Source organism: Pezoporus wallicus, unplaced genomic scaffold (assembly GCF_028554395.1).
Source record: "Pezoporus wallicus isolate ANWC-B61680 ecotype Strahan unplaced genomic scaffold, APGP_CSIRO_Pwel_v1 contig_5552, whole genome shotgun sequence".
In the NCBI taxonomy this organism is placed as follows: domain Eukaryota; kingdom Metazoa; phylum Chordata; class Aves; order Psittaciformes; family Psittacidae; genus Pezoporus; species Pezoporus wallicus.
In genome coordinates, this window is record NW_026640754.1 from 4807390 (window position 1) to 4821757 (window position 14368).

A 14368-nucleotide genomic window follows, 5' to 3' on the forward strand; every position below is an offset into this window, starting at 1 on the left:
ATAAACCCACAAACTGGGACAGAAAGCCAGTATTTACAAAACATACTTGCAGTACATTTTTCCAAAGCGCAATTATTAAAATGCCAGAAGGAATTGTTTATTCCAAACACAGTTCTCAATCCAGCATTATATTTTAAAATCTCAGAATTTAGTCCCAGTTACAGCAAAAGCCACGTAACCTTCAAGGCTTTAAGTAACTCTTGCTCTGAAACGTAAGCAAAAAAATTCAACACATCAAAACATGGCTATGGTTAGGCTGCCTAGATGAGGCAGATGCATTAGTAGTAGCTTCCTACTGAAGCATTTTTAATTAGCTGCTTTCTACAGCTGTAAAAGAGGTACAACAGTGAAGTTTCTCAACTAGTTCTCAACTCTTAACTCAGGCACAGAACAGTTAAACATCTTGGCTAGGATCACACAAAGCACAAGTGAAAGAGTTGTGCTTTCCGGAGCAGTAAACCTCTGCTCAATGCCTTTACACCACCCTTTTAGATAACTCTACAAGATGCATTTTGCATGATTCAACAACTCCAGATACAGACTGCAGTACGGAAGTAGCATACTCAACAGTACATTCTTAATATAGGTTTCCTTTTTATTGATGTTACAGTATCTTTAATCCAAGCCATTTTCATTCTACCATTTAATTAATATTATCAAATGCAGACAAGAGTATCTTCTGAACAGTATACCAGCATTTATGAACACATCAAGCGTATGTATGGCTCCACAAGCCTTTCAGTCATGGAGACAGCTGTCAAGTTAAAAAAAAAATAATAAAAATTTAAAGATTTTTCAAGCAAAGGCAGTACAGAAGCAAAAGCTAAAACTGTGTCCAAGAAGGCTCTGAAAAGCCCTGGAAAACAGGCTGGCAATCTCCTTTCAATTTAAATATAACCTCTCCCTGAAGCAGGCATGTCATCATCATTGGAATCTGTTACTTACTTACCCCACCAGTTCCAAGAGCCTGGCTTGGTGAAGGAAGAAATACAGTATGTGGGAAAACTGTTTTTAAGAGAGAGGGCTCTATGCAAGGACCCCCATGAGGTTATCTCTGTGGAGACTGGACAATGACACTTGAACTAGTTGAATGATGTCAACAGAGTAATTACAAGTTAGCTTACAACTGGCTTGAAAGCCACAAGGTGGAATAAGCCTGCTCTGGTTATGACACATGCTTCCATAACTAATACAGAAGTCCTAAACTCTTTTGATTATGATGATAAAGAACTCATTTTGTGAGAAAAACCACAAATAAGCTGATTTTGATACCAGTCTGAAAAAAGACCCAAGCTGATACAGTTTGCTGTTTACTACCACAAGTAATATTTAATGTTTACATTAGGACAGTAGTTAACCCTGCAAAATGCATCCCACATGAATGGCCCTGTCAAAAGAGAACTCAATTCTCTGTATGTTTAAGAATAAAGAAAAGGTCATAAGAAAGGTTATTAGAATCCTAAAGCCTCCTTTTATTTTGGGTAGCATCTCAGGATTGCTTAATATTCCCATCCAGAAGAGTGAAGAAAAACAGGCTGTCAAGAACAGAAATTCTCTGCTTTAAGCAAGCCAAAAAGATAAGCAACCTTTTGGATAGGGATTGGAGATTCTGTCCTTTTACAGACATGTGCCCATCTTACCAATGATTTATTGATGTCCAGTTACCTGGGAAGCAGGTTGTTAGGTGCTCCATTAGTGCTTCTTGTGTGACTTGTTTTCGGGCAGAGTTCATTGCTGAGATGGCCAGGCAAAGGATTTCCCCAAGTGGAATAAACTGTGACTGACTGATGGGAGACATGCTGATGGGTGATACATCACCTGCAAAAAGACAATAGATGTGCAATGAAGTGTTTTGTTTAAACATCTGCTCACAGAACAAGGATGCACAGATAATCGGAGATGATGTGCACAGCTCTCTGGTCTTTGTTACTGAGCTGGAGATAAAACTCTAACTATGGAAAACCATTCAACAGCTTACTTCAAAACATTGACATAGTGAACTTTGGAAAATGGGAGATATACACTATGCAGACATAGTTTCTCAAAGGATGCCATAGACAGATTCAGAAAAAATGCTATCAAATTAGCACAGTTGCAAAACCTTGTGCTTGCATATCCTGCTAGGTAACTGCACAAATAAAATAGTTGCATGTATTTCTCTGGCCATAAACAGGGAGATTTTCACTCCCCTTACAAAGGCTCATGGCATGGATCACCCACCATTTCCATTTCACAGAATTTAGTAACATTTGCACTCAGTTGATAAAGCACAGACATTCTTTAGAGGCATGAAAGCATCAAACACCTTAAGACTGATACCCTGAATAAATCTCTCCTGGATCTACACGTCAAATGTCTTTGTACGGTATATGTATTTCACTGGTTCCAGGATGGCCTGAAAAAATAACTTTGCTGTAACTTTTCTCATGTTGTCTTTAAAAAGAATTCATTAACCCATACTTAAAAAATCAGTAAAAGAACTTAGAAATGAAAGTTACGGAAGTTACAATTTGGTAATATTAGCATGATTACACAAATACACATAGAATCATAGAACAGTTAGGGTTGGAAAGGACCTTAGGATAATCTAGTTCCAACCCCCCTGCCATGGGCAGGGACACCTCACACTTAACAATGTTATCCAAGGCTCTGTTCAGCCCAGCCTTAAACACCACCAGGGATGGAGCATTCACAACTTCCCTGGACAACCCATTCCACTGCCTCACCACCCTCACAGTAAAGAACTTCTTCAGTATATCCAATCTAAACTTCCCCTATTTAAGTTTGAATCCATTACCCCTTGTCCTGTCACTACAGTCCTAATGAAGAGTCAATCCCCAGCATCCCTATAGGCCCCCTTCAGATACTGGAAGGCTGCTATGAGGTCTCCACGCAGCCTTCTCTTCTCCAGGCTGAACAGCCCCAGCTTTCTCAGCCTGTCTTCATACAGGAGGCACTCCAGACTCCTGATCATCCTCGTGGCCCTCCTCTGGACTTGTCCCAACAGTTCCATGTCCTTTTTATGTTGAGGACACCAGAACTGTATACAATACTCCAAGTGAGGTCTCAAGAGAACAAAATATACATTTGCATTTTACATATTTTATGTAAGTATAGAAATGCTTTAGGTTCTGCTTTGTACCTCTGCTTGAAATGGTAACAGTTCCCCAGCGATCTCAAATAAGGGGAAGTAGAAGGCAAAAGATTTCTTTTGTCAGTGGAAAAAATAAAGAGTAACAGACAGAACAAGGGGTGCTTGGCCATGAATCCTTTTCTGGCTACAGGTCAGTCAATAGCCAGGGATTAAATTTTACCTAAGTGACTTTGAAATCTCAGGAAAATCCCACTGTTTCTATTGTCATGAAGCAATACCTTGTGATCAAATCAGGAATCAAATAGTAGAAATTAATTCAAATTCAAACTTCCCCCCACAGTTTAGAGGATCTAATATTTGCCCTACTAATTCTATATTCCCGTTATGTCTACTAAAGAGGAGGGAACGGCAGTTTCTAAAATTGATGCAAGTTAACCTTGCATTACACTCAGTTCTTTGGGGAAAAAAAAAAACTGGCGGGAGTAGCAAATTGCATAACTGCTTCAGTGAGACTTATGAGCAATATTTTTCAATTTGCCCGTTGTACAATCTATTGTACAACAGTGATGCACATTACCCAAGATACAACAATGATTTAAAACACACATTTGTGGTATGCTGTCTCCTGATTGCTTCTGCTTAACCAGGCCTGACTAGATCAATGCTGCAATTCCAACACAGCAGCATTCCTCTGGCTTCCTCAGTGTACCCCAGATTTTCACAGTTCTTACCTGACAACAGAATGATGACCTTAAACATAACCTTTTCTGAACATTTTTCATTCATATACAACTGAAAAGTTCATGCCATGTGCTTTACAGACAGACAATGGCAATCAAGATGATCTTAGGCAGCTTATAAGTAAATGTAGAGAGATGCTTTCGCAGGACTTAGGAGCAAACGCCATTTGTTCCCCCATCATTTGAGAATGGTTAAAGAACATTACAGTTATTATATTACTATTTATTCATAACTAAACCTGCTGTCAGCTTGAACTTTGTCATAGAGGAATCTTTGTAATCATCCAGACATGTAAGTTTACCGACTTTGATCAACAGTCACCATGCACTTTGTGTAGGGGATCAGTTTTTTTAGTGATTAGTTTCATATCTAAGAATGATCAGAATTATCTTAAGAATTATGCAGATTTGGCTAAGCGATTTAAGAAATTACTGTCTTTCACATGGAGATTATCTGTGTCATGGGTATCCTTGTCAGCACTACCAAGTTCAGTTCAGTGCAATGTCAAACAGATTGGCATATGTTGTCCTCAGATGAAGTTTAATCCTACCAGGTTCACTGGGCACTGAAATGGACTCCCTGGGTAGCTTTAAGGGCATCCACGTGAAGGGCAGTAACTTCCTGGAGTGTTTTATCTGGATCATCAAAGACCTGGCAATTTCTTAAAACTAAAGCACCATGGCAATAGTATCCTTGTGACTACTCCCAGCCACCCACCCACACTGCCACCTGTGGAGGCAGCAGGATGGAAGAGTGAGAGGAACATCTTCTTCCTTCCCTGAACCCAGACCAATCCACTTACAGGTAATCAGAATGATATTTAATATGTAAGGAACAGGCCTTAATATCATAATCATTTTCCTGAAGTGGGAAAGCAACTCAAGGAAGGTTATACATGAAGCTTAGCAAGTGCTGCTGATTTACATAGGTTTGCTCTCAGCCTCACAGCTGCCCCCAGACAGATGCTGGGACAAGAGCTTGGATCAGTTACACTGCCCATCCACAAGGATCAGCCCATCCCTCCACGCTGACTCCCAAGAGCCTGCAGAGATCCACCTCTGGGATCACTCCCAGACAGAACTTGTTAACTAAGTACAAGTCAAGAGATAATAAAGTTCATCTGGATTTCAATAACCTTGCACTTTGCACAATCTTTCCTTTTAAAGCAGGGCTCCTGCTCTGTGTGCATAAAACATTCAGTCTGCACATCTGACCTCTGCAAACCGGGCTCTTGTCAAAAGGAACAAGCCAAGAGCTTTCACCAAAATACTAATTATACTGCACATAACTCATCAATACAAAACATTCAGTGTCAGTTCCTTAATATCAACAAAATCTCTAGCAAAGCATACTATAGTTAGTATGTCAGGGTAATACACATCCTGCCCGCAAAGATGACTAGAGTAATCCATGACATCATAACTTAAATGGTTTTAAATGCAACTGAAATGGCCAGCAAATGCTAGTTTATGTGACAGCCTGCCTTTCTGGTTTGTAAGGGACTATGGCCAGTTAAGCCTTACTCTTTTCCACTGAGTGTTTTTCAACCTTCTTTATCACAATAAGGGAGCTCTTGTTTCACCACTGTTGTGCCAGAATTACCTTCACTGCTGGTCCACAACTGCTGGAGATAATTACTGGCTCTTGCTTTAAAAAGGTTAGCAGACATCTGCAAAACTTCCAGCAGACCTAGTCATACAGAGCCAGAACCCCCTCACTCAGGGAAGCTCTGATTTGCCAAGTTTTATCTTAACTATTCTATGGCTCTGGGAAATTACAAGTACTCTGTGGTTATAGTCAAGCACACAAACTTCTTTGATGCACAACAACAGAAAATATCTTGCACCTGTGATTTAAAATATTAACATTGATTATGCACATAAATACCGTTTAGCCTGCTGAGCAGAAGGTTTACTACAACTTCTTTAGGACAGATCTGCTTAAAAAAATCAAATATGCTTTTTCTACATTTTGAAGACCACATCACTTACACAAAACATCTAGCATATGGCTTCTGTTAGCTCTGACTGATGCTTGTCTCAAGCAGCTTTCTTTTGAAATCAAATTACTATCCTTGACTTTCATATGTTTATGTTCCCAATTAAATGAAAACTGAGTCTCAGAAAGCAGTTTTTGCCAGCTGACTGTTTTGTTTAAATACGATCAAGATATATATAGTTTTAGCTCTGTTTCTGTAGTGTCTTTCCAAACTTTTCCCTAAAGAATTGAAAAAAAAAAAAGGAAAAAAAAAGAAAATGTTTTCTAGACTTCTTGATTTCAGTGGCACTTAATTTTCAAAAATACCTAAGCACATAACAGACAATGAATGGGATTTATCCTCATTTATGCCCTGGGGATTTGTAGAGCTACCCTGAGGGGAAAAAAATAATTATTGTTACTTAGAACAACAGATTATGTAGCACATAAACACCTAGCTCTTACACACCACATTTCTGCGGTTGATTTCAAAACATTCCAGAAAACTGGGTAACCATAACTATCCTTAACACACATGATGAAAAAGTGATGGTCTGTAACAGAGCAGGGAATACAATTCACACATCCCAAACCCAAACCAGCCAGAACCTTTCCTGTGCCAGTTCACCTAGTGTCACTGTTCTCTGAAAGTCTAGGTACCACCATCTTGGGAGGAAATGAGGTACACTGTATTCTGCACCATATATCAGCAATCAAACTATCAACTACATACTGATGAGAGAATTTTTATTAGCGATGCCCCTGCTGCAAAGAAGCGACCTCGAAGTCAAACTCTGTCTCAGGAAGTTTACATGAAGAGTGTCTCAAAAATCACCTCTTGACTTATAAATGGAACCAATTCAATACAGCCATTGTGAAGGAAAATTAAGGAAATTACAGTGCAAAGCCAAAGTATATCAGAATTCATAGACACTATTTCCCTGAAATAGCAAAGAGACCCTCTGATTGCACTCAGATCCTGTAAAATGTAGGAAGCCAAAGCACAGTTTCACTTCCCCGTCCACCCTCTCAACACCTTTTCAACTTCTTTTTTCCCTATAAATCAAGTCAAAAAGTAAACGTGATCTTTAGTCTGGTTTCCACATGAAATGAGGCTTGCACAATCACAATCTGTGTGCATGCATGTGCCAGAGGTTGAGCCTCACTGGACAACAGAGATTCATCTAAGAGTGTTTGCTATGCATGCTCCATCTGCACAGAGCTTTGGAGACAGCCACATTCCACTAGATAAGACAGAATCCAGTCAAAAACCACTTGTCAATGGAAATCTGACTTCACTACTTTTGCTGCTTAAAGATCTATGTTTTTAATCAGAAAACACCAAACTAGAGTACAGTAGCTTCATGTTACCTCATGATTATAGTGGTGGTTGCAACAGAAATCCTCTACAAAAAAATTCTTGCCTGTTCTTGTCAACACTCACCTGAGATTTCACTCTGGGAAGAACTACAGAAAGGTCCTTTTTAAACAAAAGGTAGCTAATAAAACCAAAATTACTGATCATAGGCAAGAGGGCTCTTCAGCTTAGAACATCACAACTTTTTTTCTCAAGAATACCACTAAAAAGCCTCTTCTAGAAAAAGCATATTTTCAGATTTTCTTAAAGATGGGACAGATGCTGAAGAACTTACACATCTGGCCTGGGTTGCACATTACCCTTTTTGACCCCAAACCCCAGCCTGAGTCACTCTAATTACAGAATACTTAACACAAACGTGGCAAACAAAATCTTTCTCATGTGAACGCACAATGATATTTCTGTCTGATTAAACAACAGGAAAGAATAGGAAGAACATGCAGATTTCTGTATTACCCAGATTACTCCGAAATACCTTGGATCTGCACTAGCACACTAGCACAGAAAAGAACACATTTTACTGGGAAAATCTGAAATAAAGAAAATTGGAATGTGCATTGCTTATGCTGTTCTCAGACATCCTCCTTTTGAACTACATCTACTAGAATATCTTACGAACAAAGCTGCTGGTTCTGTTTACTAGAAACAGTTAAACTAGACAAGATGACTGGTAACAATAAGGAAAACTACATTAAAGTTTTGTCCATTTATTTCTGTTTAAAAACAGCTTCAACAAAGGCTCAACAAACACAGTAACATACATTTGCTAGCCAGCTAACTCCTTCTGCACTTCTGAAATGCATGCACACAAAAACATATCTTCCCTTGCAGACACAAATCACAACTGCCTCAAGAATGTGACCTGGCAATGTGACCACTTCAATTCTAACCAGCCTGAAGAAAACACAGCAACCTTAATAATGACTAGGCATATGACAAACACTTGCCTCTGAGCAAAGTTCTAGTCCCTTGCCAGTTATTAACTCCACACATGCAAACTGATCTTTTTAATAGTTCTGACCCAGCTAAAATCATGATCTCCAGGTTCAGCAAGTGGCACTAACTTTCAGAAAGAGGTGTTAAATTGCCCACAGTCAGCAGACTTGTCTTATGTGCATTCATCCTGCGTATTTCCTGTGATTTAAATTACCTTTTCTTTGTTCATGTCCTGTGGCCAGCTGCCTCCTGGTCCAAAGTGATATCCCAGCACATGTTACAACTATGATCATAGAGAGTTTCTGGTGGAGCACGGAACTTTCCCAGAGGATTCAGTCAAGGAGATTCTGGTGGTGTTGCTTACGCTGGGAAGGAGGAGGGTGGGACTGCGTTTTTTTAATATATTGTGTGCTTTAGAATTTGTTGCCTCAAACAGTATTTTTCAAATGCATTTTTTAATAAATGTCCATGTCAATATTCCTGGCACACAATATGTTAAAAAAGCAGGACTTACCTGAACCCCTATGGTCTGGTTCCATGCTCCAGGACAGTATCCAGAGTAGCTGTGATGTAACAACAATGTGCATACTGGGGTTTTATATCACTGTGGAAGCTGGCAGAATGCAGCCTAGGTCAGTGCCACAGGACCTGAAAGAAGAAAAACAAAGCACGCTTTTAGGCAGTAATATGCTGAACACCCACCTCTTAAAGGAGATCAGGGCTTCCAGAAAACAAAAAATAATGTGGTATCAGTGCATGCAGGTCCACTGAAAGGAATGTTATTGCACATATTTCACGATTCTCACACAAGCACAAGAAATAAATGGTTAAGAAATGACAGGGGAGGTGGAGGCAGAGAATCTAAAAGGGACTACAAATATAACTCCCCCACAGTGTTTTGAAAACATCTCTCTCCTTTTGCCCTATTTCCAGGGAATGGCTGGAATCACATTCTGACACCACCCCCTGTTCTGAAGGCACTCACAGTCTTTGCAAAGCACCCCTCCACTGCAGTGCCTCAGGATTCTGCAGTGTCACTCCTCTTCTGCCTGGCTCTCTGCAAAGTGAAGTCATAGGAATGGATCAGCCAACCTGACTTCTCACTACCCTGCCCAGAATCCTTTGTGAACTGAAATGAGTCATCGCTCTGAAAAAATCCACAGCGCAGTGTTCCAGGTTTCTCCCTACGTCTGCACTGGCTTCTTTGTCTTTGAAACAAGTGCCTATGCTTCTGGAACGGTGCCCAGCTGCATTGTACATGATAACAAGCCAGCCTCCTCATTAAGTGGACAAGAAAGCTATTTACATGCATTAACAAAGACAAGTTAAAGCTTTAACCTTCCAATCAAGACAAAAAATTTACCCCTGAAGTATCTTTCTGATGTAATACACAGCCCCCAACACACCACACCACACCACAAATGAACAGTCGTAAGGACACAGAGAGGCATTTCCTTATTCACCATTTACCATGACACTTACCAGTTTTTATTCTATTGATTAAAAAGATTTACTCTTCTTTGTCAGTCCTGAAGAATGCTGCAGACCTGCACATATCATACAGCTCTGCTGTACACTGGATCGAAGCTGTGCTGCTGCAAACTTTATCAAAAATTGGGAGCAGTGGACAAGCTCATTTTTCATCATCCCATTCACCCTTAGGGCTTACAACAAAGTCAGCCCTGAAACCACGCCAGACAGAAAACGACAAACTGCTCCAACTGCCGCTGCCACTGACAAAGAAGGTAATGATCAGAACGAGGTCACTGTGTCAGGATCTCTCTCAGTGCTAGGTTTGCCTTCATTTGGTAAGGATATGCTAAGCTAAAGCATCAGGAAAACACAGGAGAAGACATAGGAATAATGTGCAATGACAGACAGATGCTAGGAGAAACATTTTCAGTTGCTGGGAATTTTCTTTTAAGACAAGGAAACATTTAAACTTACCTTAACTGCAAAAAAACTAGCTCTACGTGTGATCTAGTCATCAAAATGAGAAGTCCAATATGCAGAAATGGAGGGACAACAGAAAAAGGGAGTGCTGCCATGAGGCACTTATTAAAAGTTTTCTTTATCCTAAGCACTCTGAAATGTTTTGAAGCATAGTATGAATATAGTCCATAAAATCCTGAAACACAGCAGGATTCACCTGTGCTGTGCTCAACAGACAGTTCTCCCAGGTTCTCCCCTAAATGATCACACCAAGTTTTCAGGACTGAATGAAATACAAAGGTCACCACCTCCCTATGCTGCAAGACATAGTAGGCTTACAACTACCATGGCAGTGAAAGAGGCAAACCCAGCCTAAAATAAGTCTGTGGAAGTGCTTCAAGAGGACAAGTAAACAGCTTGCATAGTGAAAAACACTTTTTGTTTACAGGTCTATGGGCACTCTTAGGTGGTAAGGCCATATTTACAGGCTAATTTACAAGTGTAAGGTAAGCTGGGTGTTTTGCTACATATGCAGTTACACACTAGCCAAGATCTCAGTATTAAAGCACTGGCTTTTGCCAGTCATCGACTTCTGTGTTCCCTGAAAGGCCTTATCCCAGGAAATCTTCCTTCAACTTTACAGGAGTTTTGCCTTCCCTGGGGCTACAGGATCAGCCGCAAATCCTCTAATGAATCCAATTTGGCACTTACAATGTTTGGGTCCCCCAGGATCATCCTGCGGAGTTGCTGCTAAGCCAACACCCACTTTACAGCAACCAAACTCATTCCAAGTAGAAAAATTTCTGCAGGCTTTAAAGGGAATTACAACATGCACCTACTGAAAGAAAAAAACAAGTGCTCTGATCTGCTTTTCATTTGCACCAGACAACATTCATGCACAGCTAAATAGCTGGGCTTGTGCATGCAATACTGTTTTCATACACAAGTTCCTGCAGCAGCAGTCATGCTACTATCACCAAAGTTAAAATACTGACAGAAGGAAGATAAAGGTAATACCACAGCCTGAATACCCTTTCTCTCTAACAAATTTCTCTAGGACTTCAACCCAAATTATAAAGTCAGGACCAGCCTGACTCCTCTGAACAGACTTACACAACTGTAAGCTGAGTGAGAGAATTCCCCTTGCACATGTGACACCTTGGAGACACCTAGAAAGCACTAAGCATGCACATGCACCTAGGGTTCGCATACATCTAGTGTGCATAAGCACCCAGGTATCCTTTACTCAATTCATCAGCAATTACACAGCTCTTTAATCAGTATTAAGAACAGCAAGAAGTGCCTGGTATCTCAAGCATGGCAGAGAGAAAAAGTGAAAGGAGAAACCAGCAGCAGAGAAAATGGAAATAAGAATGTTTAGAAGAGCTAAAGTTGATGAATAAACTGCTATCATTAGTCATGATACCCAGCGTGACCTCTCAGGGGGAAGACCTAGAGAAAATTTCCAGTCAAGGCAGCTACTCTGGTCCTCCATCCCACATCTTCCCCCAGCGTATGACAGGAGTTGGTACTGAAACAAAAGCTGCCTTACTGGAAGTGTACAGCACAAATATGCCATGCACTTCTCTCTGTGTAACTCCATGCATGCACATACATCTGAATAGACCAGTACAGAATACAACATTGCCTGAGACAGATGGATCTCCATCATATGCTGACAAAGCAGATGACGTAAAAATCCCATTTTCTTTCTTTGCACATGCATTGTTGTGGAGTTGAATACAGACTCCTTTGTGAAACTCCAATTTATTTTGCATACATCCTTGAGTCCTCCTGAGCCAGGGCCTGGGATTCCCTTCCTTTGCCACAGCCCCTTCATCATCACCAGAGGAAAACTGAAGAGGAGGAAAGTAATATGCTCAAATAGGGGGGACAGAACAAAAGGGTTAAAAATGAACACCACCAGAAGACGCCATAGTGGTTATCAAGAGCATAGGAAAATTCAAGACTAGCACGTACCAGTTTCAGTGGATCCCAATTTCTGGAGGCTAGCGTCAGCACTCAGCATTCAGTCTATAGTTGCAGAGACTACGGTCATCTATCATGATTCCTTCTACAAGAACCAACTTCACAAAGCAGGATGCTGTGGAGGACAGTGTCAAACACTTTGCACAAGTCCAGGTAGATGACATGAGTCATTCTTTCCTTACCCACCCATGCTGTAACTGCTGTAGGTAGCCACCAAATCTGTCAGGCTCAACTTGGCCTTGGTGAAACCATGTTGGCTGTCACCAGCCACCTCCTTATTTTCCATGTGCCTCAGCACAGTTTCTAGGAGGAACTTCTCTATGATCTTGCCAGGCACCAAGGTGAGACTGACTGGTCTGTAGTTTCCCGAGTCTACCTTTTTCCCCTATTTAAAAATGGAGGTTATGTTTTCCCTTTTCCAGTCAGCAGGAACTCCACTAGACTGCCATGATTTCTCAAATATGACAGATAACGGCTTGGCAACTACACTCGCCAGTTCCCTCAGAAGCCGTGGTTGCATCTCATCAAGTCCCATGGACTTGTGCACCTTCAGGTTCCTTAGATGGTTTTGAACCCGACCTTCTCCTACAATAGGCAGTTCTTCATTTTCTGACTCCTTTCTTTCGCCTTCTGCAACCTGGGCGGTGCAGCTGAAACACTTGCAGCCAAGACTCAAGGCAAAAAAAGTTGTTGAGTTCCTCAGCCTTCTCCATATTCCAGGTAACCAGGTCTCACGCGCTTCCTTCTGGAGAGGGCCCATCTTTCTTTCATCACCAATGTACCTATAGAAGCTTTTGTTGTTGCCCTTGATGTCCCTGGCCAGATTCACTTCTGTCAGGGCTTCCATTTTCCTAACCTGATCCCTGGCTGCTTGGACGGTTTCTCTGTATTCCTCCCAGGCTACCTGTCCTTGCTTCCACCTCTGTAGGCTTCCTTTTTTTGTTTGAGTTTGTTCAGGAGCTTCTTGTTCATCTACACAGGCCTCCTCTCTTGGTTAGGATGCATCATTCCTGAGCTTGGAGGAGGTGATTCTTGAGTACTGACCAGCTTTCTTGGGCCCCTCTTCCCTCCAGAGCTTTCATCCCATGGTATTCTACCAAGCAGATCCATCAAAAGGCCAAAGTCCACTGTCCTGAAGTCCAGGGTATTGCTGTGCAACTTCCTCACTGCCTAAGAATCTCAAACTCTACCATTTCATGGGCACTGCAGCCCAGGCTGCCCTTGAGCTTCACATTCCCCACCAACCCCTCCTTGTTGGTGATAACAAGGTCCAGCATAGCCCCTCTTCTTATTGGTTCCTCTATCACTTGGAGAAGGAAATTATCATCAATGCATTCCAGGAATCTCGTGGATTGCTTATGCCCTACTGGGTCCCCCCTCTAACAGATATCAGGAGTTGAAGTCCCTCACAAGGACCAGAGCTTGTGAACACAAGGCCACTTCTATCTGTCTTTAGGGGACTCATCCACTCAGTCTTCCTGGTTGAGTGGCCTGTAGCAGACCCCCACTGTAATGTCCTCTGCACCTGCTGGCCCTTTAATCCTGACCCATAAGCTCCTGGCTGGCTCCTCCTCCATCCTCAGGCAGAGTTCCATGCACTCCAGCTGGTCACTGACATTGAGGGCAACACCTCCTCCTTACCTACCCTGCCTGTCCTTCATGAAGACTATATCCTTCCATTCCAATATACCAGTCATAGGAAACATCTCACCACATCTCTGTGATGCCAGTAAGATCATAGCCCTGCAGGTGTGTGCACATCTGACTCTTGTTATTCCCCATGCTAAATGCCTACGTGCAGGCACATATAAGGTGGGCCCCCAGTGAAGCCAATCTACTGGCTGGAGTGGCCAGAATGCCTTTATGATGCTCCTCAGGTGTCTTCCTGCTGACTTGTGATCCCTCTCCAGGCTCTGGACATCTGGCACTGGCATCAGACTGGTAGGAGTGGGATGGACTGAGGTTGCCCTCAATCAAATAGATAAAAATGTACACTGATATTTCTTTAGGAAATTTCTTAATCCTAAAAACGTTGACACATTAGTGCTCTACTAATAACCAGTTATTTGCAGAATGCTAATAAGTTCCACTTGGCTTACCTGAACAAATCTCCTGGTTCTTTAAGAAATCACTTACAAAAACACAAGAGGGAACATGATCAGGGTATTAAATTCAGCAATATCCCAACAAGTAATGCCCATCTGTTTTTGTGCTAATGTTGTCTAGGAGCTTAAATTACTCTCTCTTTTTTCCTCTCCGGCTGCTTATACCCTGATGTATTTGCGGAGAACATACCTCCCCTCCTTCAGATGTCATTCCAC

At 41.5% G+C, this 14368-nt stretch overlaps 1 protein-coding gene across 7 annotated transcripts in view; it reads right to left on the reverse strand.

Annotated features, from left to right (window-relative positions):
- Positions 1-14368, reverse strand: part of STOX2 (storkhead box 2) — a 149737-nt gene that overhangs the window by 18245 nt on the left and 117124 nt on the right. For 5 of the 7 annotated variants that reach the window (XM_057420241.1, XM_057420248.1, XM_057420246.1 and 2 more), the window contains one exon: positions 1666-1818. In XM_057420241.1, coding sequence (XP_057276224.1) covers positions 1666-1818 — 153 coding nt within the window. Of the gene's footprint in view, positions 1-1665; positions 1819-8640; positions 8775-9111; positions 9257-14368 lie in introns of those variants that run through there. The other 2 variants (XM_057420244.1, XM_057420247.1) reach the window with 2 other exon arrangements.